Below are 26558 nucleotides of genomic sequence, written 5' to 3' on the forward strand. Positions count from 1 at the left end.
TTGAACTTCTTTTGCGCCGTACTAATCGGAGGTGCGGGGAAAGGACAAAGAACTAAAAAGTTTTGATTTAAAGCTTTCGTGACTGCAGGGATTCTTATTCTTGGTTCTTTCGGTAAAGTCACGTAGAAGGGAAATAATGAAGTAATACAAATATAAAACAATCTTTTATTATTTCCCTTTCTACGTGACTTTACCGAAAGAACCAAGAATAAAAACAGTTTTTCTTTTCCTCTCGGTCATGAAAATGGCACAAACAAAGCGTCAAGAGATCATCTTCCAGTTTGCGCTTCATGCCGCTAAGAAAATTGTGCGCGCAAGGTGGACATTTGTTGTTGGGCAGGACTGGGGAAAAATTTGATTGCCGACTCTAGCGGCACACAAACAACACCGCTTACATGAGGCCGGTCATGCGTTTCACACGCAGCTCAAGTCGATTCGCTGCACGAGTGATTGGAAAACCTGACTCACGCACGCTGGCAGCGCTGCAGGCGTGACCTGTGACGGCAAGCACCTGCTGTGCACGAGCACACGGCATGGTTTTTTTCCGTAAATAATAAGGAATATTCTTTCACCAATGCCCACTGACCAGCGTGAAGTATGGGAAAATAAGAGTTATAACAAATAGCGGGGTGTGTGGGGTGCCTCTCATTCAACAGTGGATTGACAAGTGCTGTACATGTACAATATCTATCGACCAAAGCCTCACTTAAGTCTCTTTTTCAGGGATGGCTCCTACGTTGGGATGTTTGGAAAAGTCCTTTTTAATGTGGTGAACAACAAAATAACAATAACGTTTTTTTTTTCTCTCAGGAGAGTTGTGCAACACTAAAATGTTTAGCTCATAATCTTTTGAAACGTATAAGGATTATAAAAAAAATAATCAACAAGGCCTTTGATGGGATTAAACACATTATTTGGCGATAACTGCGTTGGCAGTGGTGCATTCGTCAAGACTGCCTTAACAGGAAAGTTATATCATAGGTGACATTGGGCACTGGATTCCTAACAAGAAGGGCAATGGTCCTTTATTGATAGCACACAAGAGGCCAGCGAGTGGATACGAGTTGGAGACTGCTCTTTACACCGTGGAGCATGATGGGACATTTTTTTTAAGTTTATTTTTCAGATTTCCTCAAGAAATATTTTAGGAATGTAATTTTCATCCGGCCCCATGGTGTATAGTACAGGCTACAATTCTTATTCACTCTATTTATCCGTCCTCTCTCGCTATGCGCTCTGAAGAAGGGCCATTGCTCGAAATCTTAATTTTGGAGCTTTCGTGACTGCCGTGCCGCGTCGTCATCTTACTTGCAGCAGCATCACGTTGCCGTCCACTCATTGATATGCTAATTTTTTCTCTGCCCCCTCCCTCTCTCCGCCCCCGCCCCCCCTCTCTATATTTAAGGCACCGTCACAGAAACGACCTCTCTCTTTGTGCCGATATGTGTCCTCTCTCTGTGTGTCCTTGTGATGTCTGTCTGCTTGTATGTCTGTCTATAGTTTTCTAGTTAGATTTTTGTTGCTATTTCTTTTATGCCTGATGATGATTGCTTGTGTTGCAATCGAAACGTCGTAATATGCTATTATTTAATTTATTATTTTATCTTTAGACGTGACTTAACCGAAAGAACCAAAGAATAATTGCTTGAAATGTCAACTATTATATACTTTTCCTTTCAAGGCTCTGATGGAATTGCATTTTGAAAAACAAAAACTATCCCTGGAGAAAAATGTCGCAACCTCCACCATTGCAATACATTTTTAATATCGTCCAATTAGCGAGGTTGGCTACATACAGTGCGAAAGAAGTTCAACAATGCATACTTTTTGATTTAAAGCTTTCGTGACTGCAGGGATTCATATTCTTGGTTCTTTCGGGAAAGTCACGTAGAAGGGAAATAATAAAATAATAAAAATAAAACAATAAAATTCTCACGACGTTTCGATTGCAACACAAGCAATCGTCATCAGGTGTGAAAACCACAGCAATTCCTGCTGATGATGATTGCTTGTGTTGCAATCGAAACGTCGTGAGAATTTGAAAGTTTAATTGTTATTATTTAATTATTTCCCTTCTACGTGACGTTACCGAAAGAACCAAGAAAATGCATACATTGCTGCAGTTAAGTTCAGAATTAGACAAGTTGAAAACCGTCATTGTGAACCATTATATGTTCAAATCGTCGCACAGAGCTCCCTCGGGTTCTCACCTATAACTCTTAAGGGCAATAAAAGGAGCAAGGCAGATTAATCGTGGCTTGCGATTCTCTCTTCACTGTGCCGGAGGTTTAATTGGACAACAAGCATGAATCAGCGGCAATAGCAACATCAGCAGTAGGAGCAGCAAGCAGATATGGTGAGTGTGTGTGGTGACGTGCGATCTCCTACCAGGGAACCCTCCAGGTTGAAAGTCTGTGCATTGTGACAAAGCAGCATCACATCTTTCTCCAGGTCGTCCATGCTTCGGTACTTGTGGATTCGGATCCGCTCCTGAGGATACCGTAGCCGGCCAAAAGTCACAAACAATAACAATAAGACAAACCAAAAAATATAATTGTACTTGCCAATTAAATTACGGCAGGCAGGGTGGCTACACCAACATAAACCCAACGCGACTGCTGGCACATTTCAGATTTTTGGCAAAAATGTGCCAATGCCTCCAACACCAACCAATAATGGGGTAAAATGGCCAAGGCAACGGTGTTTCAGTTGTTTTGTCGAAATGTGAATCTGCCTCTTAGAATCAAAATGCATGGCTTCCTTCGTACATCAAAAGAGTGGAATGTGTCAGATGAGATTGTCAGGTACCAGCCAGATAAATGTGTTGCTGGTTCATTTAATAAGGTCGTGTTTGAACTGTATAGCCTATCAATACATTGGAATGCATTTATATCTTATGGTAGATAGCAGCCGCGGTTCAGTAGTTACAAAAATACTATTAAATGCAGCACTTTTCGTCCGTATAATCATGGTGCCAAAAATCACTTAAATTCGAGTCTATAAAAGTTCAAGAAAATTGGATGCTGCCCTGTTGTAATGGTTATCACACACCGGACTTGCAATCCAGTGGCCACCAGTTCCAATCAGTCTCATGACAGTGGTAACAATGGGCAAGTGTCTAAACACCCAGCAGCATAAATACGTACACCACAGTATGCGTCGCACGTGATGGGATTAAGTGTGGGTACCCCCCCCCATGTCTTCCGAGACGTGTGGCCAGTGCAAGAGAGTAGGCCACATTGCAGGGGCTCTCCCTTTGCACCTCCGATTAGCACGGTTGGCTTACATACAGCGCGAAAGAAAGTTCAACATAAGTACATATATAAAAGAGAAATTTGTGAATATGTGTGTCTGTTCAAAATGTTTAGCGTACTTCCCGACATGCAACAAACTTGAAATTTGCCATGTGGGTACTTTCCAGACTGTACACCATGCAAAAATTATTAAAAAAAAAACACACTTTTGTATTTTTTGGAGGGGGCGCAATAATGGATTTATTTTGCACGGCAGGTGAGCGGTGACGTCACATCTGTGATGTCACCCGCATGCGGCAGCGTCACGCAGTGTGCCCGCTGTCACCCCCCCCCCCCATCCTCCGCGTAGGCCGTGGATTAATCCAAGACAAGAATCCAAGTCCCGGGCAAAGCCGGGTAGTAAAGCTAGTTAATAATATACAAATGCAATACTTTGTAGGCCGTCCCCACTAATTTTGCCAAGGTGGGGCATTCTGAACGAGGGTGCGGTTGTTGCGATGTCTCGCCTTGATCTTGTTGAAGTCCACAGGGCGGCGGATCAGCTCGTAGTACTCCGGAAGCTCCTTCCGCGACGGCAGCTGGATGAACACGTCGCTCAGCTGTCGGCCACAGCTGCGCACGCGTACACAAGAAGGGAAATTACACGCACGCACATATGTATGCAGAACTTCTTTCGCACGGTACGTAAGCAACCGTGCTAATCAGAGGTGCAGGGGGAAGGGCAACCAGCTAAACACAAGTAAGGTCAGTTTAACACGGAGGCTTTTGCGACCAATATCATCCATAATAGAGGTTTTTTGGGTTAGATCGCGTAAATATATAAATGTGTCGTTAAAACCCGCCATCACCCGACACAGCCAACTAGTAAGGATCGTCACGGAAACAGAACGTGGCCAATTCGTCACTAGTACAGCACACCAGTGTGTCAACCATTTCTGGATATTCTGCTCGGACAGGGTCGAAATGGTAAAATAACACAGCGTTTACCGAAATAAAACGCATACCGACACATATTTGAATGCAGTCACACCATCACCGCTCTTATCAAGATGCTCATTCATCGAGCTAAGAATGTGTCAGATGGTGACAGTCTGAGACGTGGAATTAAACATGTTAAAGAAGCGCTGCAAATGAACGGTTAAAAGGATGCACAAATCAACAGGGAATTGAATGCCAAAACCAAATAAAATAATACGAACATCGAAACTGCCCAAGTAATTCAAACGATAAAATAGCGTACACTGCGGGAGTAACTGATAAAACTAGCCAGATGTTTGGAAAATCAAAACATCCGAGTTAGATTTGCCACGGTACATAAAATACAGAATCTAATATCTGGTACAAAAGATATATTACCGAAGCTATCAACAGAAGTTGTTAACAGGATTAACTGCACTTGTGGAAAATGCTATGTTGGGCAACCAGGACGAATGATTAGCTCGAGACTAAAAGAACATCAGATAAATATTAAATACTCCCAAATACAATTGTCAGCAGTAGCAGAACAAGCGTGCCAACAAGGACACTCAAATTATTTTGATAATGTTGAAGTTTGTGCAAAACTAGCTACTACTGGCCAAGACTAATTAGAGAATCTATCGAAATAAATAAAAATTATTTTAACCGTTCGGATAGCTACCGAATTAGTGCTGCATGGGAGTGAATCATCAAATAGTACATTATTTAAATGCATGCCGATACAGGCCACCATACTTCAATAGGGATTACCGTTGCTACGGCTATTTTAATACACACAATGGACAGGAAGGACAAGATCAAAGGGCTTGCATAATGCGCATGCAGAATGTACGTCGACTCAAGAACGCAGAAGCGTGGTCACCACATCTACGACTCTATATAAGGAACGAAACAGGAGGACTTCTCCACAAATCTGTCTGTCGCCTGATGAAGCTGGTTGTAATTACTGGCGAAACGTCCTTGTGGCTTGGCTCTCCAACACACCGGTGTGCTGTACAAGTGACGAATTAACACGTTCTGTTTACGTGACAACCCTTACTAGTTGGCTGTGTCGGGTGGTGGCGGGTTTTATAACCCAAAAAAACCTGTATTATACAAGAAAGGTTAAACAATCCCCATGACATTAAGGCATGGGCAGGCCTTTATCCAGCTGTGGATTCGGGCTTATACGTAAACTTTTACTTAATTATTATGATCCATGAGATTCCCCATGGCACTGGTTTCTTTATCGTCCCAATTCGTGCCGTTTCTTTCTTTGCGGCACGTCACGTTTAAGAGCCACGTCACGAGGCGCACAGGGTATCACTCTTGGCAAAACAAAAACAACGTTTCACACTCATTAACTGACACATGAAAAACTCATTCATCGATAACACTTGCCTTAAAAATCTACAGTGTATAATAATAGGTGACGATTTGGGGCGAAAGCCCTCATTCATAGCACGTTAAACATTAATTGTTACACACACGCACACACACGGCTAACATCACACTGCGCCAGCAGCCAAAACTCATGAGAGGAGGGGCATAACCCACCTGTCGCGGTACTTGATGACGGTGTCGATGATCCGCTTCATCTTGCGTGTGAGGGCGGGCGGGTTGGGCACGGGCTTCTCCACGGGGGGGCGGCCACGCTTCTTCTTCGCCTTCTCCTCCGGCTCGGGGGCCGCCCCCACACGCTCGCGGCTCGGCCCCGGCGTGTCGGGATCGCGCTTCCGCTTCCGCGCCTTCTTCATGCGCACTTCCTCCTCCAGCAGGTCCAAGTTGCCCTCCTCGATCGCCTGTGAAGGAGGGGGTGGGGGGTGGGCCACGCGATGACCGACCGCAATTAGGATCGGAGGGCCTCCTGCAGGTGATCGTTTGCCCCCGATGGGATGACTGGAACGAGGGTCATGGCGAGGGGCTCCCACATCCGGCACAGTCCACAGAAATCGGGCTAAATTATTTTTTTCGGCGCGCATTCATAGCCGGCTGCTCATTTGTAATTTAGAAACGGATAACTTCGGGCAGCGCTGGTCCATGGATTCATAGTCTCGCGTGCCGAGATGGCAAGAGGCAGGCTGCTTGAGGAGAGTCATATTGCAGTGAGCAGGATTTTTTTTTAAAAGGCACTGTACACAATTAGTCAAATAGTGCACGGCAATGTGCAATGCCGGGCATGCAGTTTAGTGTTATATTTATAGCACGCGAAGCTCAACGATACTACAATGAGGCAGGATATAAATAATAAAAACCACACACGTACACAAGATATTCCGCAGAATAATTTCTGTGGCATGATTTTTTTTTGTTACCAGAATGTGCCTTTGTTAAAATGGTATGTAATCCACATTCCAAAATGCTTCTCTAACAAAAGGAACCTGAAATACCTCGCGCTGTTGAAAGATTATGACACACGGCATGGAAACATAAAATATCGCATGCATGCTAATACCTCCTGCGGAGATGGTAAACATGAAAAATTAATCAATGCTCAAGCTCTTTGTTCCATAAGCATATGCACCTCTGGTATGGTAAAAATTAATGCAAATATACAATTTACACAAGCACTGTACTATGAAAAAAAAAACACATCAAACCCCTTGTAACTTCCAGACTCCTGCATTAAGCTGCATTATTCAGAATGTAAAATTTCTGTTGGAGGCTTGACAAACGGCAGAGGCTGCAAAAATCAACGTGCAGGCACGTGACGTAGCTAACGTTGACAGCATGCAAATGGCACACATTCTTTTCCACGATACTCTTATGCTTTTTCGGTAAAGTCACGTAGGTAAAAAAGAAAATTAATAGAAGTAATAATAACAATAAAATAATAAATCACGACGTTTCGGAGGCAACACAAGTCTCCGTCATCAGGTGGGAACCGTCACAGCTAAAATTACTGCATACACGATATTCAAAGAAGGAGGAAGACAACTGGGAACACACACAAACGAGTTGGCAATGGAAAATCCCATGCTCTCATAAAAAGGACACAGTCAAACATCCCAGGCAGGACCACACTGCAAAGCGGTGTTAGAGATTCCATGAGCTTCACCAGGGTAAATAATTATAATAATTAAAACTAGATGGATGCCTGGCCTCATGATCAGAAAAATATGCAATATGGGACACGTATATGCTAATTTAAACATGTCAATGTGGTGATTAATTAAATGTCACACTAAGGTGTGCCAACATATATTTTTTGAAGATGGTTAACTCCATGCGTTTCATACATTTTTATTCTTAGTAGGTCAAAGTCCACTGACCCCTTACATTGTCATTATCGTCTCTTGTTAATTCCTCATGTAATGAGACCACGTTCGTCAACATTCACTCAATTCTGTATGATTAGTAGCTTGCATAAAGACTATCGCACGTATATATATAAAACATTTGTCAACCAATGATAAACCCATCCAGGAATGTAACGAAACATCATGATTCAAGTAAAAAGATAAAGATGTCTAATTTGCAGTCTTATTTCAGTGTCTGGCTCATTTGTTATCTCTTATGTTACCCATCTCTTCTGCTCCAATCGGATCTGAACGCGCAAGATTGGTGAAACGAACAGAGAGCATAGCGAGCAATTTAATCAACAAATCTACTAATCATAATGTGCTCAAATCTAAACCATTACAGGAAGTCTTCGTTGAATGCGGAAGCTGCGTTCCTGAAAATTTCCACGTTCAGCAAAAACAATTTCCCCATAAATAATGTATCGATAAAAGTTTGGCGAGATACGATTCACGCACACGCAGTGAGGTGGCGGGACAAATAACTTGGGGTACGCCGCGGCGTTACTGCAACATTCCACATCCTGTATCCTTCCGCTCAGCCGCGCAGCTCAAGAAAGTAGTTCGTTGTCGACCGCTCAAAAAACACGTTAGAACGGCGTGCGTTCCGCGTAGTGTGAAAAGTGTCCTCTTATGGGAGAACGCGCCGTGTGTAAACAGCACGCGTTAAGCGAGGACTTGGCGTACATTGAGCTCCCCATGTGTTTTCGGATCATACCGCTCCTTACGGCGACATCGGGCATCGTGCCGATCAACGCGCGGGGGGTCACACAATGACAAAAACGCATCGGAGAGCCGCAATGTACAACAGCGGAAAAACCCTCCACGAGCCGATCATACCTTGAGCCACTGCTTCTCGGTGAGCGAGTGCCGATCAACGCGCGGGGGTCAAACACTGACAAAAACGCATCGGAGAGCCGCAATGCATAACCGCGGAAAAACCCTCCACGAGCCGATCATACCTTGAGCCACTGCTTCTCGGTGAGCGAGTCGCTATAATCGACCTCCTTGCGCTGCCGGGAGCCCCGGCCGAACAGCTTCTCTTCCTCGTCCTCGCAGGTCAGCCGTTCCACCTCCGCGTCGTCCTTGATGATCCAGTTGGGCAGCTCGTCCTCCTCCATGAGACGCGGCCGGCGCCGGGGGTTGCGTGCGTCTTCTCGCCGCCGGTCCAGGTCCATGCGCTGGCGAGCGAGCGAGCGAGCGGGTGAGCAGAGAGGACGATGGCGGTGGAGGCGATGACGATTGTAGATGGCAAATGGGAGAAACGAAGAGGGTGCAACGTGTTTTACGGGTGGGACGCAAGTGCCGATCGCACTCTGGTCAGCGCATCATTGGTAATAATTCGTACTTTATCGCTGCTAGTAATCTGGCTTGTTTGTCATCTCTTATACTCTCACACGTGTATTCCATTAACCTAAAGATATAACATGAGGCTCATGGGAGTCTTGCGTGTTCAAAGCTTGGTCAGGGAGGTCTACTCAGACTATCACTCCTGTAGGGATAATAATAGAGGACCACTTGGTGAACCTCCACAGTTGTTGTTCTTGGTTCTTTCGGTAAAGTCACGTAGAAGGGAAATAATAAAATAATATAAATCAATAAAAATTATCACGACGTTTCGACTGCAACACAAGCAATCGTCATCAGGTGTGAAATCCACGGCAAGAAAATTAAAAAAATTATTGCTGTGGATTTCACACCTGATGATGATTGCTTGTGTTGCAGTCGAAACGTCGTGAGAATTTGTATTGTTTAATATTTATATTATTTTATTATTTCCCTTCTACGTGACTTTACCGAAAGAACCAAGAATATGAATCCCTGCAGTCACGAAAGCTTTAAATAAAAATTTAACTCCACAGTTGTTGTTCACCGGCTTAGGAGTTGAGCATAGCTACACATTTGATTGAGCGGATGATTACTTTGGCTATTACATGATATACATTTCAGAAAAGAAATTGTACCACAATTATTTATTCTAGATTTGAAGCTTTTGTGACTGCAAGGATTCACTCTTAGTTCTTTCGGTAAAGTCACGTAGGTAAAAAATGAAAAAAAAATTTAAATAATAAAATCACGACGTTTCGGAGGCAACACAAGTCTCCGTCATCAGAGGCAACACAAGTCTCCGTCATCACTTGATGCAGCAAATCTGGCTGTGACGGTCCCACCTGATGACGGAGACTTGTGTTGCCTCTGAAACGTCGTGATTTTATTATTTTATTTTTTATTCATTTTAATTTCATTTTTTACCTACGTGACTTTACCGAAAGAACTAAGAGTACCATAATTATTTGCCATAAAAAACGCATGTATTGCTTTCTACCAATACAAACAAATCATCCAATCTCCATGGACTATGTGGCATGTACGACCACAATGTCAGTATTGTGTGCGACACATGGTACTCAAGAGGGTTGAACCCCAATGACAGTTTGAGAACAAAACATCCAAGTACAGCTGTCGCACAGTGGAGAGTTAAATGATCTAACGCAAATAGCATTACAGTTCATCAATTTATAATTGTTCTTTTTTATTTGGAGCTGTCAGATGGTTAGCATCTTATACTCTTAGTTCTTTCGGTAAAGTCACGTAGGTAAAAAATGAAATTAAAATTGTATTGTTTTTATTTTGTATAAATTTTTATTTCATTTTTTACCTACGTGACTTTACCGAAAGAACTAAGAGTATGAATCCTTGCAGTCACGAAAGCTTCAAATCTAGGTTAGCATCTTGTTGTTGTGGGGTCCATGGGATAACACACGTTCAGGCATCGATCCTTATGTTACGAAGCCAATTCGAAATTATTAAATGTAAACAAACATACACATTGACCAGGAAAGTATAAGATTACCCATTGTATTTTTTTTACACGTTGAAATGGAACGCGATTAAAAACAAGTGGATGCAATGAGACGCAAATGTGAGCATTGATAAAACTCACCATGAACATCTCGAACTCCTCCTCACTCCGGGCGATCATCTGATTGACCGTCTCATCGTCCGGAACCTCATCCTCCTCCTGCATCCGCCATCATCACATTCAGCACCAACACCACCACCACCACCATTATTATTATTATTAAACATCCACTGCCATCCTTACAAAATGCAATAACAGCAGCTTAAAGCAGCAGCAGCAGCAGCAGAAGCTCATTACAGCTTACAGAGAGTGAGAGTAATCTCTGGGCTGAAAATCATTTTCCAGATTCTCTTCAAGGTCAATTCAAGCCAAACATTTTTTTTATAAAATCTCTCTCTTGACAAGCACATCCTACCCGGGGAGGCCACGGTCGATGCAGTTTTTTTTTGGTCCTCCTGGTTCACTAAGCGTCGCGGCCAGAGGGAGACTGCGGCGCCTGTAGTCTTTGTGAAGCGAGATCAACGCAACAAAAAGCCTCCCCACCGAATTATCACTCCTGCTGTGCCGACTACCGCCTTTCGCCGAGAAAATCCCGGAAATGCGGAGACCTTTAAAATACGATTAATGTTTATTCTCGTTCATATCCCGCACTGCACTTAAATTATTTACTCCATTTAAGAATTAAATGCCCTCTATGCAGCCCGCCACCAGATTTTAGTTTTATATTCAGTGGGCTGTTCTCTCTGCTTCATACAGGGGGATGTTGTTGCTTTGATTAATCGGATTAGCTTTTCAGAGAGACCAGAATGTGTTTTCCGTTCACATCAACAGTTAAAATTATGCAGGGTGTGCTGTTTTATCCTCGAGCAGGAAAAACAGCACTCTCGTCTAAATAAAATGTTACCTTAACGAGATAATTTCTCGATGTATTATTCATCGACAAAATTCGACACAAATCCTGCTACAAAAGACTAAAATACTTGAACTTGTCTGACACACACTAACACTATTTACATTCCTGATTTAGCCTCGCGGGTGTATGACCCCCGGGAGGCAAGAAAAATGTAATAAAATAAAGCTTCCATTGGAGCAGAGAGACCTCACCGACTACATCAATCACTCAAGTGGCACTGTCAACACCACAAACGAAACAGTGGCCAAACATTGAAAATTCCATATGTTGTGGGTTTACTCTCCAACACACCAGTGTGCTGAATTAGTATTGGTACGTTTTGTTTACAAACCTTACTAATTGCCCGTGTCGGGTGGTGGCGGGTTTAACGACACATTTATATTTACGCGATCTAACCCAAAAAAAACTTTTATGGATAATTACATACAATACATTGCAACTGGTAAGAGGGGGGTAGCAAACAGTTGGGGGGCAAAACACGCAACAAAATACTAGCCAACTCCTAACCAACCAGAAAATGTAACCACAAGCACCAACCCTAATGTGTCCCAATTAGCCAGAGTCATTAGCGCTACCCCTCCCAACAACAACCAAAACCACAAATTGTCCATCCTACCAAAAGCACTTGACGTCTCAGCGACCCCAAGCCGAAACCTACTGATTGAGGTTTATCACGATGCTTTGGGACTTCGTATCACTTTGTGTATAGTGCCTCACGTTCCTATAAGCTCAATGCCATCAAGTATTTTAACATTTGGCGGTAGTAAACCAGCCCAGAAAGCCATTTTAACAACAAAATTACCAAATGAAAAGTTTCCAAAGAAACATGGAGAGATGGACGTTTGGAATCACATTTAGAGAAATATAAACCTCTGTTGATATGCAAATTCCTTTGTCAAGGCACCCTTCCTCCTCTAACCCAGCTTAAATATATGCTGCCAAGCTTGGTGGTGTTCATTCAGATGCTGTCTTTCCGACAGACCTGTTCTTCACCTGAGGACGGCTGCTTGCGTTGTGGCCGAAACGTCGTGAGAATTGTATTTTATTATGTTAGATTTTTATTATTTTATTATTTCCCTTCCACGTGACTTTACCGAAAGAACCAAGAAGATAAACCAATGGATTCGAGAACACACGCCGGTGACGTACATTAATTAAAAGTGTTAAGAAGGGTGGGTGAGGACAGGATACATAGAAAGGATTGATGACAGCGTAGCAACGAAGTGATGAAACGTGTCTTCGAGGACATCTACCGAGTGTCGGAGCTAGTGGATTATTGCATTGCAGGGCAGTGAAGCATGGTGATTCTAGATTTGAAGCTTTCGTGACTGCAAGGATTCATATTCTTAGGTTTTTTCGGTAAAGTCACGTAGGTAAAAAATTCAAATTAATAAAAGTAAAATAAAAATAAAATAAAAATCACGACGTTTCGGAGGCAACACAAGCTTCCGTCTTCAGGTGGAACCGTCACAGCACGACTGCTGCATCAAGTAAGAGAAGTTCCAAGAAAACAGTCCTTGTATATATACTGGTTGAGGTGATGGCGGCTATGGCAAGCCTTCAGGTTTTTTGGCCGGGCGGTGGTGGCGCATGCCTGTCATCCAGCACTGTGGAGGCAACGAGGGTTGGTGGCGCACAGCACAAATTTTGTGAAACTCCAATCCTGTGGGGGCGTTGAGGAGGTGCCAAACCCTGGCTCGTCAGAAGGCGGTGAAGTAAAATGTGGACTCCACCTGTTCTATCTGTCTGAGATGAAAATGTTGCACCTTCCCCCACACATCCCTCATCAATTGGCTAATAACACCTTCATAGAGAGAACTGCAGAGCTTGGGAAAATAATTTGGCACAAGCTCACCACCTAGTCACCCTTTCCACTTGCCTTCGAGTGGTTCCTTTTCTCCGACAGTCAGCGAATATTGTGCACGTTACAAGTTGAAATTATTATTGATGTAACGTTGGACAGATCCAGGCTGATGCTGCTCATGATAATGATGCACAAAACCATTGGTACCCCAAACTGTGGTCCATCGGCCACTGGTGATTCTCAACGCCATGGTAAGTTGTCCTTTGGAACTGTTGCAGTTGGCACAATTTTTTTCCCCACGGAAATGTTGTAGATATGACAACGACATGACAAATTGTACAAAAAATATAAATCAATAAAAAGGAAGTTAATTGTTTGCATGGCTTTTTAACTAATATTTGACAGATTATTTTTTTCCGAAGGAATAACAATGGTCCAACAAGGGTCCAGAAAGGTTAGGAACCACTGCAATTAAACCAAAGTGAAAGAGTCAACAATTTTACAAACGGACTTGAGAAAAACACACACACAGGGTTAAAAGGCAGTAAAGCCCCAGGGGCCACCCACCGCCCACCCCAACCTCCCTCGCACCTCATTCTGCTCCTCGTGTTCCAGCACCGCCTGCAAGAAGGCCCTCCGCTCGTGGCCGGACGACTTCTGGTCGAACATGCCGGCCTGAATGACCTTCTGGTCCACGTTGAGCTTGTACTTGGCGGCCGCCAGGATCTTCTCCTCCACGCTGTTGACGGTGCAGAGGCGTAGCACGCGCACCTCGTTCTGCTGCCCGATGCGGTGGGCGCGGTCCTGCGCTTGCAGATCCTGGAGGAACGTGAGCGGGCATGAAGGTCAGGCGTTGGGGGAGGTTGCAAAGGGAGCGACCCTTGCTTCCGGATTCGGTTAACGCTCAATAATCCGTGGGGGGAGCGAATCGGCGAGAGATGGGGATCGTCAATCGATCCGACTCCTTCACTTTGAATTATAGCAAATATATTTATTTGTGAAACTGCATTGGCAATGGTGCACGAGCACAAATAATAAATACACGTGTGCCAACAACCGTCCCCTAAAAGGAATAAATATCAGTGGGCAATGGCCCCTTCTTCACAGCAGATGGTTTTCTCTTACTGTAGAGTTCTCTCTGTTCTGAAGAGGGGCCAATTGACCAAAATGTTGCCCATATTGTTTCCTTCGTGGGCAAAGTGCTCACTGACGTACATGTTGAGTTTGAAATATATCAGGTGCGAACAGTGAGATAGGAGCTTTTGTGTTCCAACTTTATCCGAATATGTGCTCCGTACAGTTGTATTAACGGGTACGTAAAATAAAACAAAGCTTTTAAGATGCCCCTTCAGCCAGATTAATAATACAGTCATGTGATGACAGCTCAGATGACATCGTAGTGCCAAGATGATTTTATTATCGGTTTTAGTGGCTAAGAATAATATTCTATGGGAACCTCATTTGCCAGTAAAAATATGATAATTGTTTTTTTACCCTTCTATCTGGTCCAACCCATGTGAGACTAGGCTCTAAGGAAAGCTGTCTCGGGTGTGGACCAATCAACTTCAAGGACAGTGCATATTATCAGAGTTATGTCTTTTGTTTGTATTATGACTGCAGGTATTGCGGTCTATGCAAACATGACTCCTTGTAAAAAGGTGTCAGTTTTGTTGCCAGATAGAAGGGTAAAAAAACAATTATCAAGAATAATATTGTTAAGTATGTTGTATGGGTTGCAGATTAGCCATGCTCATTCACACCTTTTACACACCATACATGCTCGTTGAATTACCAGCTGCTCCTAACTATTCACAGATAAGTCCCCCCAAAGTCCATGTGACTGCAAGCAAGTTGTAAAATAAAGAGATTACATTATACACCTTTAACGCCCATCCTACGCACGTAAAACAGTAAATGCAATTTCATAGCTATGTTTTATATTATCCGTATACATATATATTTTTTATCAGGGTCATCACACCTCTGGTGAAAATCCCAACCAGCTAACCGGTCTCTCCTACTCCACACGACTCGGAAATGCTCCTTCGGCAGACGCTCACCTGATGGGGGTTCCAGTCGGAGTCGAATATGATGACAGTGTCTGCGGCCTGCAAGTTGAGACCCAGCCCTCCGGCACGCGTACTCAACAGGAAGATGAAGTAGGGAGAGTTGGGCTCGTTGAACGTTTTCAGCAAGTTGCTGCGATCTTCCGACTTCGTGGTGCCTTCACAGGAATGCGTGGACAAGCGGCATCAGCATCAAGCATCCATCCGTGATCCACTCATCCACTGCTGGATGAAGGGACGCCAAAGTGACAGAATGTTAACTACCTCGTTTGGTATGCAGGAGGTCGTGGGTTCAATCCCGACCCCGATGCATATTTGGAGTTTGCGTGCCTCTCTCTCTCTCCCAGTGGTCATGTGGGTTTTTCTCCGGGTCCTCTGGTTATTCCCTCCACATTTAGAATCAACGTATGTTTAAGAGTATTTGGCTGCAATTCCACATAAGCTATCATTTGTAGCCAGGTCGCTTGTGAAAAAGAGCAACATAGCTCAGTGGGCCTTACCTGGTAAAATAAAAATAGTTTAATAGTTCTTTAGTTTCAGAGTTAAAGGACCACCACCCAAGCCACCACAATCTCTCACGGTGCCATGATGCAATCATCCCTAGAAACTGGACAGGAGCTGATGTATTGCTCCATCTCCATGGTGAACATCCACTCGGATGCATTCCATCCCTTGGCTGCAGGTGTATCATTACTGTCCCCCATCGGTTATTAAACCTTCATGAAGTGTTCTTCCCAGGCACACTTCCTTTTCTCAACAGCTACGATGTACTGTATTTAACCAGCACGCGTCCTTTAATCCGTGTTCCACTCTCTGTCTCTCAATCCAACTCCAAGCGAGCATCTTTCCACACTTTTTTGGTGCAAAAAAAATGTTTCTTTCAAATTTCAACATAAATGTCCATGTTACTGATCCGTGTCATATCAGATAGTATGCAATGTAGAGCCGTGCAGAATATTAAATTAATAAAACTGTACCATGCTCATTGTAAGTAAGCATCGGTTACAACCAATGCTTTATGAAGTGAACAAATACTTTTAAAGTAACCATACGATGACATCTTACAATGATTATGTCAGTCCGAACGAAAGTTGGATGAGGTTTATAACCAAGGAAGAGCTAACTAGTATAAACAAGCCTCTTTTCCAACTTAGACATCGCCTATCGTCGCAGACATAAAACCAAATGTATTTTCTCCCCTGCCAAATTCAGTTATTGCATTCAGAGGCTGACACAAGTTGAAGTCAAGATCACTAATGAGTTGCTTCTATGGTGGCTGGCTTCCCGAGCCACTTAAAGCACATTTCTCCAAGGTGTAGATTCTCTTACCAAGGTACATCTACTAAATAGCTTAAAGAGCTCACTTTCATCTTCTTGGTTCTTTCGGTACGTGACTTTACCGAAAGAACCAAGAAGATGAATCCCTGCAGTCACGAAAGCTTTAAATCGAAAGAGCTCACATTGTCCACACGGAAAACAGCAATTGTCAAAAACAGCTCGATATATGCCAAAATAAAATTCTCCTGGGCTTACTGGTCTTTATATTCTTATTATTAATTTTAATGTTTTACCTACGTGACTTTACCGAAAAAACCTAAGAATATGAATCCTTGCAGTCACGAAAGCTTCAAATCTAGACTTACTGGTCTTGTTTAGTTAACCATCAACGAGCTGTTGTTCTTTAGCAGTCGCGAAAGCACAAGTCAGATGCACGTGGTTCCCTGTGGAGCACATGGCCCGTCATTTGGACTTTGCTTTGCTCAAAGGGGGACATACGCCCTCTCTCTCCTCTCCTCATATGCACATGTGCCAGCCCTCCTGCCAAAGCACCCAGCTGAATTGCCTTTCATAATCTGCTGCTAGCTGTGTGTAAAGGCTACTGAACAAATACACGCTGGTAAGGTCAAGGAATTTTCTCTCAGTATATATAGTACACTTTTAATATTTTTTGTTAATTCTCATTGCAGTGCAAATGTATAATACTATATAATGACATGACCACAACTCCAAACCAGGTCATACAAAAAGCTTAATATAAAAAATATGTAAATGAGCAACAACCATCTGGGAATATAACTCAACAATGAATATAGATTTGATCCGTGATTGAATTAAACTCAAAGTAATGCACGATAACAAATTAATTATATTGCTATACATTTCATGCATGTGGACAATAAACCTATTAAGCGTGAAGCTTTACATACAAGTATAACCCTTTTAAGAGACAAAAAAAATGCCATCAAAATCTTTGGTTTAACATATTCACTTAATGATAGTAAAATAATGAGAGAATGTAACGATTTAATCTGTCACAATTCCAGGGTCATCATTTTTAATGGACATTTTATAGATTTTGTTTTCACTGTACCATCTCATATTAATTTCCTCAGTCATTAATTCAATAAGCCGAATAACATTTAAATATAATTTGTATACATTTTGACGGTGGTTCTTGAATGCACCATTAGATGCATGAATCATGAGCATTTGACTTTGTTGATTCGATTATTACATAAAAAATGTGCTTCTTACCACACAGAAAATCAAATATCTTCGACTAACAACAACTAGCCGACCTTGGCCCTAGCGATAACCTTCCCTTGGTGGTGACGAGTGAAGCGGTCAAGGACAAGTTTAGTTCAATATTATTGCACAACCTGCTCTCACACTGCCCTCATTCGGGCTGCTGTCACTTTTCTGAGTGGGTAAATCAAGTCCCCATCTGTTGCATATACGACACAACATGCCCTCGCCGCTCAACGTTGAAACATGCGCTGATGAAGCAACTGTGACTTACAGTTGCTGAATGACCGCTTGGTTTAGTTATATAGACAAGTGGCTTTGGCAGCTGGTCCCTAATTGAGAGCAGTGTGATACGAACAGCGTTAATATTTCCAAAACTATTATTATTCTTACATGCAACATTTGTTTAGCTCATATGTATGGGTGTGCTGCATACCCACTACATATGGATTCAACTGGATAACAATGAGAAAATAATTGTGCAACCAGATGAATAATGGTTGGAGTATTGTGTTCCATGAGTCACAGTAGTCATGTAAGATAGAGGGGGCACACGAGGTGATGGTGGGGGGGGGTAGTAGGATGCAACATCCACGTGAGCCCACCCAACACAGCCCCAACCACAAGCAGGAACGTGGAAAGACGGAGGGACAAGCCACAATACTGATGCACAGTGTGTTGAGATGCAGTTGCACTTTGTCGCACTATGGACATTGTCCTGTATTACCACGGCAGCTATTTCAGCCCGTAGTCCTTTACACTTTCCCGTTCCGATGAAGTACGTGTACGTTGTCAGTTTTTCTTCAGATTCCGCTCGTAAAGGAACCAAACGAAAAACTAAAATAACTTTCTCGGTTCCAAGGCTTCCACAAGGCCATGTGGGAGGGTGTGGGGCACAGATTGGCACCACTACGATGGCACCTCCTCAGTTATAAATTAAAATCACGCGTGCATTCACTCCAAGCGAATCTGCCGCGAGGTAGAAGATGGCTCACCGTCAAGGCGCAGGTAACGAAAGCTACGGAAGGCAAAGTAGTCCTCCATGATGGTCATGAGGGAGGTCATCTGACAGAAGAGCAGCACTCGGTGGTTGCTGACTCTCAGCTTGGGCAGGATGCGGTCCAGTAGCTCGAACTTCCCAGATGCGCGGAATAGGTCAGCCCTGATAGCAGTTCATGAAGACATTGGTTAGTCGTAGTCAATGCAAGCAAGTACGTTGAACTTAAAATTTTTATTTAAAGCTTTCGTGACTGCAGGGATTCATCTTCTTGGTTCTTTCGGTAAAGTCACGTAGAAGGGAGATAATAAAATAATAAAAATAAAACATAATAAAATCATACAATTCTCACGACGTTTTGGCCACAACGCAAGCAGCCGTCCTCAGGTGAAGAACAGGTCTGTCGGAAAGACAACGTTTTATTATGTTTAATTTGTATTACTTATTATCTCCCTTCTACGTGACTTTACGTGGAACTTATTTCTCACCATACGTACATAAACCGTGCTGATAGGTGCAATGGAAGGGCAACAAACTAGCACACAAACAAAATCAAAGTGTGTACCCAACTCAAACGGGCCACTGCCATAGGTAGTAGTCATCTCTGCCGAGCTTGAGCTCATGGTGGAATTCATATGGTAGGCGCCAGGATCACTGCTGGTCGCTTCCCATTAAGTGATGCTCATTTTGTCAACATCGGCATTATGATGGGTTGAGTCAACTCCAGACAAGGAATTCCCTTTTTAAGTTTAACTTCCAATTTTTCTCAACAAAAACAAAAAAATGTACAAGTAGGAACACTGTAAACATGTGTAAGGAATTCCACAAATATATTGCGACCTCATCATTTGCAATTGTTTGCGTATGTTGTCAAATAAAATGTAGAGCCACGTCATAAAAACTCTCAATTCGATCACCGTTGGTTAAAAAATTTACCCGTAAAAACTAAGTTTTTCACTATAAATCCTTTATATGCGTGGCGGCTAGAGTCCTCTCGTCCTCTGGCTTGAGATGGCTGCCACCTATGGGTCAGATGATTGCCTGCCACCATTAATCAATTGGTAATTAAATATAAAAAAAAAATTCCTAAAAAGTGTAAAAATTTGGAAAAAATTTTCACGAAAATTAATTGTCACGCACAACGAGTCTGTGTGCAAAATGTCAGCTCGATTGGATCACGGGAAGTGGGTTAAAAAACGACCGAAAATTTGCACGGTCGTAAGCGCGCAAGCAAGCAAGCGAACTTAATATAAAGGATTTAAAAAAATACTCCCTCCCGTAAATAGTCAAATCTGACGGCTAGGTTGGAGACAATTACGTCAGTTTCCCATCTGCCCTTGTAAGCACAGAAGTAGCATCAACATAGAACAGATGGTCACTTCAAAATGCCCCTTGACCAGGTGCAACCAATTGAAATCTGAGGAAGCCGAACTGCTACGCAACAGCAAAAAAATAATGACAGCGGTAAGGTGCCTTCGCACAACTTATAAATGTGTGTGCTAGAGACAATACATTTATACTCTTTGGTTCTTTCGGTAAAGTCACGTAGAAGGGAAATAATAAAATAATAAAAATAAAACATAATAAAATTTTAATTCTCACGACGTTTCGGCCACAACACAAGCAGCCGTCCTCAGGTGAAGAAACAGAGCTGTCGGAAAGACAGCGTCCCAATGTTTCTTCACCTGAGGACGGCTGCTTGTGTTGTGGCCGAAACGTCGTGAGAATTTTTGTTTAATGTTTTATTTTTTATTATTTTAATATTTCCCTTCTACGTTACTTTACCGAAAGAACCAAGAAGATGAATCCCTGCAGTCACGAAAGCTTTACATCGAAATTTAATACAATCATATACGAGCATTTTGGTTCACTTAAGATGAATTCTATAATAAAGGTTTTTTTGGGTTAGATCCTGTAAATATAAATACACCTTTTGGCGTCATCTGGTCGAGCACCAATGGAGACGAGGCTCAAAAGAAAGCGGTCTCTGGTGTGGACCAATCAGCTTCAAGGACAATGCATATATTATCAGTGTGTTTTTTTTTTTGCATTTTGACTGCAAGCATTGTGGTTAATGCAGACATGAATCCTCGTAAAAAGGTTTCAGTTTTGTTGCCAGAAAAAAGGGGAAAAACCCTATTATTGTGTGTCATTAAACCTACCACCACCCAACACAGCAAAGTAGTAAGGTTTGTGAGGTAAACACAATGTGCCAATGAGTGACTACTTCAGCACCACCGGTGGTGTTGGAGAGTAAACCCACAACATTTACAATTCGAGCACGACGTTTCGCTGGCGATTACAACCGGCATCATCAGGCGATGCGCTAGAATTGTGAAGAAGTCCTCCTGTTTCTGTCTTGAATGTAAGTCACCGACAGACATTCCAGAATGCGAAACACATTGAACCGTGCAGCAGGGCGCTTTTGGGAAGCATCCACAAGCAGGACCATCCAATGTTCCCAAGTTGTGCAATTGCGATTGAATCTTAATGTTTCCACAACAAAAAGTTCCGATGCTTTGCACCTTTACAATAACCTTGAAATAGATACATTTAAAATTGCAACTGTATGACGCTCGTGATAATGTTAATATCACTCTCACCCTTGCACGATGCTGTTGGGGAAGCCAAGATGTTCCGCAAACGACTCCTGCAGCCCCACACCAAAGCACGGTCACTCATTTGCCTCTCAATACACGAATCAAGACAACTCAGCTGACAATGCGCTATTTGCGACGCTTGCTCCTGGAAGAGTTTAAAATCCAATGGTGGCACGTGCTCTCTGAGCACAACTTGCAAGTTACCGCGAACCAGTGGCACATTTTGAATCAATCGCAGCAGGGCGCCACATCAACATCCTGGCTTTCATTAAGCAGCTTGCAAGGCCGTTTAACCATTGAATGGAAAAAGAACATTTACTTTGAATGCCAGTTTTAAGCAATCGATTAATTACGAATTAATTAAGTAAAAAAATTGTATGTTGAACATCTTTTGCACTGTACGTAGCCAACTGTGATAATCGGAGGGTATGGGGGGAAGGACAACAAAATAAACACAACAATTCGCTTTATAGAAATTCGTTTTCAATCTATATTTAAAAGCGCATACCTCCAGTGGCTTCCTAATATCGGAAGAGTGTTCCAGACTGCCGCAAAAGCGCATCTCAAAGCGTGCGATGCAGTGACCCGTCTTTGCTCGATGGTTAGCCAAAACCCGCCGCTGCGAGGATGACCAGAGTTTGCGTGACAATTTACGCTCCTTGATGAGAGCAGCGATGTATAGTAGTTCGTTTGTGGCAAGCACTTTGTGTGCAACGAGCGCGGCCTTAAAATGTATTCCGTTCAGCAACCGGAAGCCAAACATTTATTTAATGACGGGTAATAAAATAACAGACAAGTCTACTTTCACCAAGAAAACACCTTCAAGCAGCAGTTCACGGTTCACCTGGTTCAGGCTGCATACAAGGAACTTTGATCCTTTGCTCCGGTGCCTCCCGGACACCTCGATCAAACAATGCGTCCCGATTTATATGATTTTGTTCTATCAGCCTACAATGCCTTCTGGACCAATGTTTTATTTCACTATTTGCTTAAGCAGGTGACAAACTCTCTAATTTGAATGCTGAGTATCATTAACACTAGAGCCTGCTCAAACATTAATGATTGGCTGATTTTTTTTCCTCGCCAAAGTCTGGATGAAGGCCCTTCAGTCGAGGCAACTGCAGAGGTAAATTTCCCAGAATGCGCATGGCAAATGGCGACGAACTATGGCAATAGCAGTGGTAATAACAGCAAATAAAAAACAATGTTTTAATTGCGTATTTAATTAAAAGCAACGTAAACATCCCTAATCAGGCAATTCCAAGGGGTGATATACACCAGCACACAAGTGCCGGTGCAAAACCACAAAGCAAAACTAAACGTAGCAACAACCCCGAGTCTCTTCTGCAGCAGGCCCGCGCTCACCTCGATGTGCTGGAACATATAAGGATGGTTTGCAATCTTCCTCAGCTGTACGATGGTGTTCATCAGAGTCTTGGCACCACCCTTGCCCTGTAGGTTAGGGGTAACACGTGTTGCTGGTCAAAAACAAACCTCGTTATGCGTCTACTGCAATGCTCAAACATCAGCTTTGGGAACTGGCATCATCCTCGCAATATTATAATTTTATTGATAAATGATTTTTTTTCCTAACAGATCTTTTTAGATAGAATTATTAGTGCTAACATCGGCCCTTGTTGAGACTTAAACAACCATGAGTAGATGTTCGAAGGGGGAAGCAAGTGGTGCAAGTGTGACATCTACAATGCCCTCTATCCAGGAAATCATGAACTGAATCTAAAGGACTCGTTATGGGGACGTTAGATCAATGACCTTCACGAGTGTTCTTCATGCAGGAGAAAACCAGAGCAACCGAAGAAAACTCATCCATATGTGAACACAATACGGTCACAGTTCAGCAAGTTTGGGAGTTTCACAATTTCTAAAAGGTCTGCACCAAACCTTGCTTCAAAATGGACAGTGGTATGCGAGCGACTGCTTCCAGCCACACAATTCAACGTGCCAATTGGAGAAATATCGATGTATCACTCCCCAAGTCTCCACTTTATCAATACACATTCACATGCGAAATACGGTCAAACACCATAAGTGATACAACATATCGATGGTATTTATCCGGCAGTGATTTGACAAAAGGTCTGTAAATTATTATCAGACGGTGTGGTGGCATTGTGGTTCTAGTCCTGTGCAATGACCTTGCCGACCTGAGTTCGATTCCCTGCCACAGCTGACATCAGGGGTAAGTAAAATGTCAATCCGTCTTGGGGACCGCTACACCAACCCGCACATGCACACACCGTGTGGCTTACACAAGTGGGGATTTAGTAAACTGTGAGATGAAGGCAAGTTGGTGGGATTTCTGTGCGCTACGCCCGTGCAATATAATGATGGTGCGGCACCTTCTTGTCCTTCTCCGAGCCATCGGTGAGCAGCACGCCCTTGGCCTGCATGTGTCGGTACAGCACCTTCTGCAGCGCCGACATGTCACACTTGACCACGTACTCCACCTGCCGGAACGCACACAGTTTTAATAAACGAACAACGGAACGGTGCAGGTTTTTTACAGTGACGCTGAATGTTCTTTCGCGCCGTTACGTAGCAAACGGTGCTATTCTGAGATGCGAGGGAAGAACAAATTAAACACAACGAGCAGTTCTAAATAAATTAGTTTTCAATCGAATTTAGGTTGTGCTGTGTTGTTCAGCATGTCTGACATTTTGTTCCACGTTCTGGTAGCTTCCTCAGTAACCACAGATACTGAAGAGGCTCTCAAGCATGCAAAATGAATCGTCGGACTACACACTAAACAGTTCGCAGTTCCTGAAGAAGCTCCCAGCACATGCAGCGAAACTTCCGATGTCATTCAGAAAAATACACGGTACAACCAGAAATCACATCAGTGAGAATACAATTTGTTCTCTTTGAGCCACACGAGAGAATTTGATTACACTTTGATACTTGTCATCGGCAGTGAAAAGAACATTACGAGAAATATGCAACGGGCAGCACCGCACACTAGCAAAATTTTTTGCGAGTATTTCGCCAACATTAACATACTGTGTGCAGGGAAAAGATATAAACGTTCATCCATATTATAAATGCAAACGCCTACAAGCAATTATAAATTTGATTTTAATTCGGTTTCTATTGTATTCATCTGAAAATGATGCACCCGCATCCTCCTTGTGTGTGCCAGCATGTATATTTCTATAAACAGGGGTGACGGGGTGCTGCGAGATGATGTTGTTGGTCAGCAGAGGGCACAGCGGCAAAGCCCATCCTTCAAGCCACCAACTCTAACTCCACCCCCGCTTTAACAAACCCACAAAGGCCAGCGTAAAGCAAGGTCAAATCACCCCCCCCCCCCCCACAACGCACGTGGCGTGGTGGTGACCCTCACCCAGTGGTGGACTGACAACTGAGCCGCACTCCCTGGCATACCCAAAGTACAAGTCCTCCCACCCAACAACCCGCTGTAGGTCCCCCTCTCCTCGCTCATTCCGCAGGTCGCTTCTGAAAAAGAGCTATATATACTATGAGACCTCCTTTACCAGTCATCTGGTCCAACACCATGTGAGACTAGGCTCTAAGAAAAGCCGTCTCGGGTGTGGACCAATCAACTTCAACGACTGTGCATATCATTATCAGAGTTGTTTTCTTTTTGTTTGCATTTTGACTGCTTGTGTTGTGGTTATTGCAAACATGATGCCTTGTATAAAGGTGTCAGTTTTTGTACCAGTTTAAAGGGTAAAAACCTACTACGAGCTATATATAGCTCAGTGGGCCTTTCCTGGTAAAAAAAAAGTTGAGTTTAGTAGCGCGCGCCCACCCTGGATTCGGCGTCGCATGCCCCCGTGTGAGCACTACCTTCTCGTGTGAGCTCTACCTTCTCGTGTGGGCACTACCTTCTCGTGTGGGCACTACCTTCTCGTGTGGGCACTACCTTCTCGTGTGGGCACTACCTTCTCGTGTGAGCACTACCTTCTCGTGTGAGCACAACCTTCTCGTGTGAGCACTACCTTCTCGTGTGAGGACTACCTTCTCGTGTGGGCACTACCTTCTCGTGTGAGCACTACCTTCTCGTGTGAGCACTACCTTCTCGTGTGAGCACTACCTTCTCGTGTGAGCACTACCTTCTCGTGTGAGCACTACCTTCTCGTGTGGGCACTACCTTCTCGTGTGGGCACTACCTTCTCGTGTGGGCACTACCTTCTCGTGTGAGCACTACCTTCTCGTGTGAGCACTACCTTCTCGTGTGAGTACCACCTTCTCGTGTGAGCACTACCTTCTCGTGTGGGCACTACCTTCTCGTGTGGGCACTACCTTCTCGTGTGAGCACTACCTTCTCGTGTGAGCACCACCTTCTCGTGTGAGCACCACCTTCTCGTGAGCACCACCTTCTCGTGAGCACCACCTTCTCGTGTGAGCACTACCTTCTCGTGTGAGCACTACCTTCTCGTGTGAGCACTACCTTCTCGTGTGGGCACTACCTTCTCGTGTGAGCACTACCTTCTCGTGTGAGCACTACCTTCTCGTGTGAGCACTACCTTCTCGTGTGAGCACTACTTTCTCGTGTGAGCACTACCTTCTCGTGTGGGCACTACCTTCTCGTGTGGGCACTACCTTCTCGTGTGGGCACTACCTTCTCGTGTAAGCACTACCTTCTCGTGTGAGCACTACCTTCTCGTGTGAGTACCACCTTCTCGTGTGAGCACCACCTTCTCGTGTGGGCACCACCTTCTCGTGTGAGCACCACCTTCTCGTGTGAGCACCACCTTCTCGTGTGAGCACCACCTTCTCGTGTGAGCACCACCTTCTCGTGTGAGCACCACCTTCTCGTGTGAGCACCACCTTCTCGTGTGAGCACCACCTTCTCGTGTGGGCACCACCTTCTCGTGTGAGCACCACCTTCTCGTGTGAGCACCACCTTCTCGTGTGAGCACTAATTTCTCGTGTGAGCACTACCTTCTCGTGTGGGCACTACCTTCTCGTGTGAGCACTACCTTCTGGTGTGGGCACTACCTTCTCGTGTGAGCACTACCTTTTCGTGTGGGCACTACCTTCTCGTGTGAGCACTACCTTCTCGTGTGGGCACTACCTTCTCGTGTGGGCACTACCTTCTCGTGTGGGCACTACCTTCTCGTGTGGGCACTACCTTCTCGTGTGAGCACTACCTTCTCGTGTGAGCACTACCTTCTCGTGTGGGCACTACCTTCTCGTGTGGGCACTACCTTCTCGTGTGGGCACTACCTTCTCGTGTGGGCACTACCTTCTCGTGTGAGCACTACCTTCTCGTGTGAGCACTACCTTCTCGTGTG

At 43.8% G+C, this 26558-nt stretch overlaps 1 protein-coding gene across 6 annotated transcripts in view; it reads right to left on the reverse strand.

Annotated features, from left to right (window-relative positions):
• The window catches only part of LOC144733347 (SWI/SNF-related matrix-associated actin-dependent regulator of chromatin subfamily A member 2-like), a 59982-nt gene that overhangs the window by 4619 nt on the left and 28805 nt on the right, over positions 1 to 26558 (reverse strand). For all 6 annotated transcript variants that reach the window (XM_078615202.1, XM_078615201.1, XM_078615200.1 and 3 more), the window contains 11 exons: positions 23640 to 23747; positions 22645 to 22731; positions 21283 to 21329; positions 18678 to 18844; positions 15151 to 15314; positions 13682 to 13909; positions 10455 to 10532; positions 8473 to 8691; positions 5769 to 6013; positions 3761 to 3866; positions 2389 to 2490 (listed from right to left, as the gene is read on the reverse strand). In XM_078615202.1, the coding sequence (XP_078471328.1) occupies positions 2389 to 2490; positions 3761 to 3866; positions 5769 to 6013; positions 8473 to 8691; positions 10455 to 10532; positions 13682 to 13909; positions 15151 to 15314; positions 18678 to 18844; positions 21283 to 21329; positions 22645 to 22731; positions 23640 to 23747 (1551 nt within the window). The remainder of the gene's footprint in view (positions 1 to 2388; positions 2491 to 3760; positions 3867 to 5768; positions 6014 to 8472; positions 8692 to 10454; positions 10533 to 13681; positions 13910 to 15150; positions 15315 to 18677; positions 18845 to 21282; positions 21330 to 22644; positions 22732 to 23639; positions 23748 to 26558) is intronic.

This window comes from Lampetra planeri, chromosome 46 (genome assembly GCF_965212315.1).
Source record: "Lampetra planeri chromosome 46, kcLamPlan1.2.h2, whole genome shotgun sequence".
NCBI classification, from domain to species: Eukaryota; Metazoa; Chordata; class Hyperoartia; order Petromyzontiformes; family Petromyzontidae; genus Lampetra; species Lampetra planeri.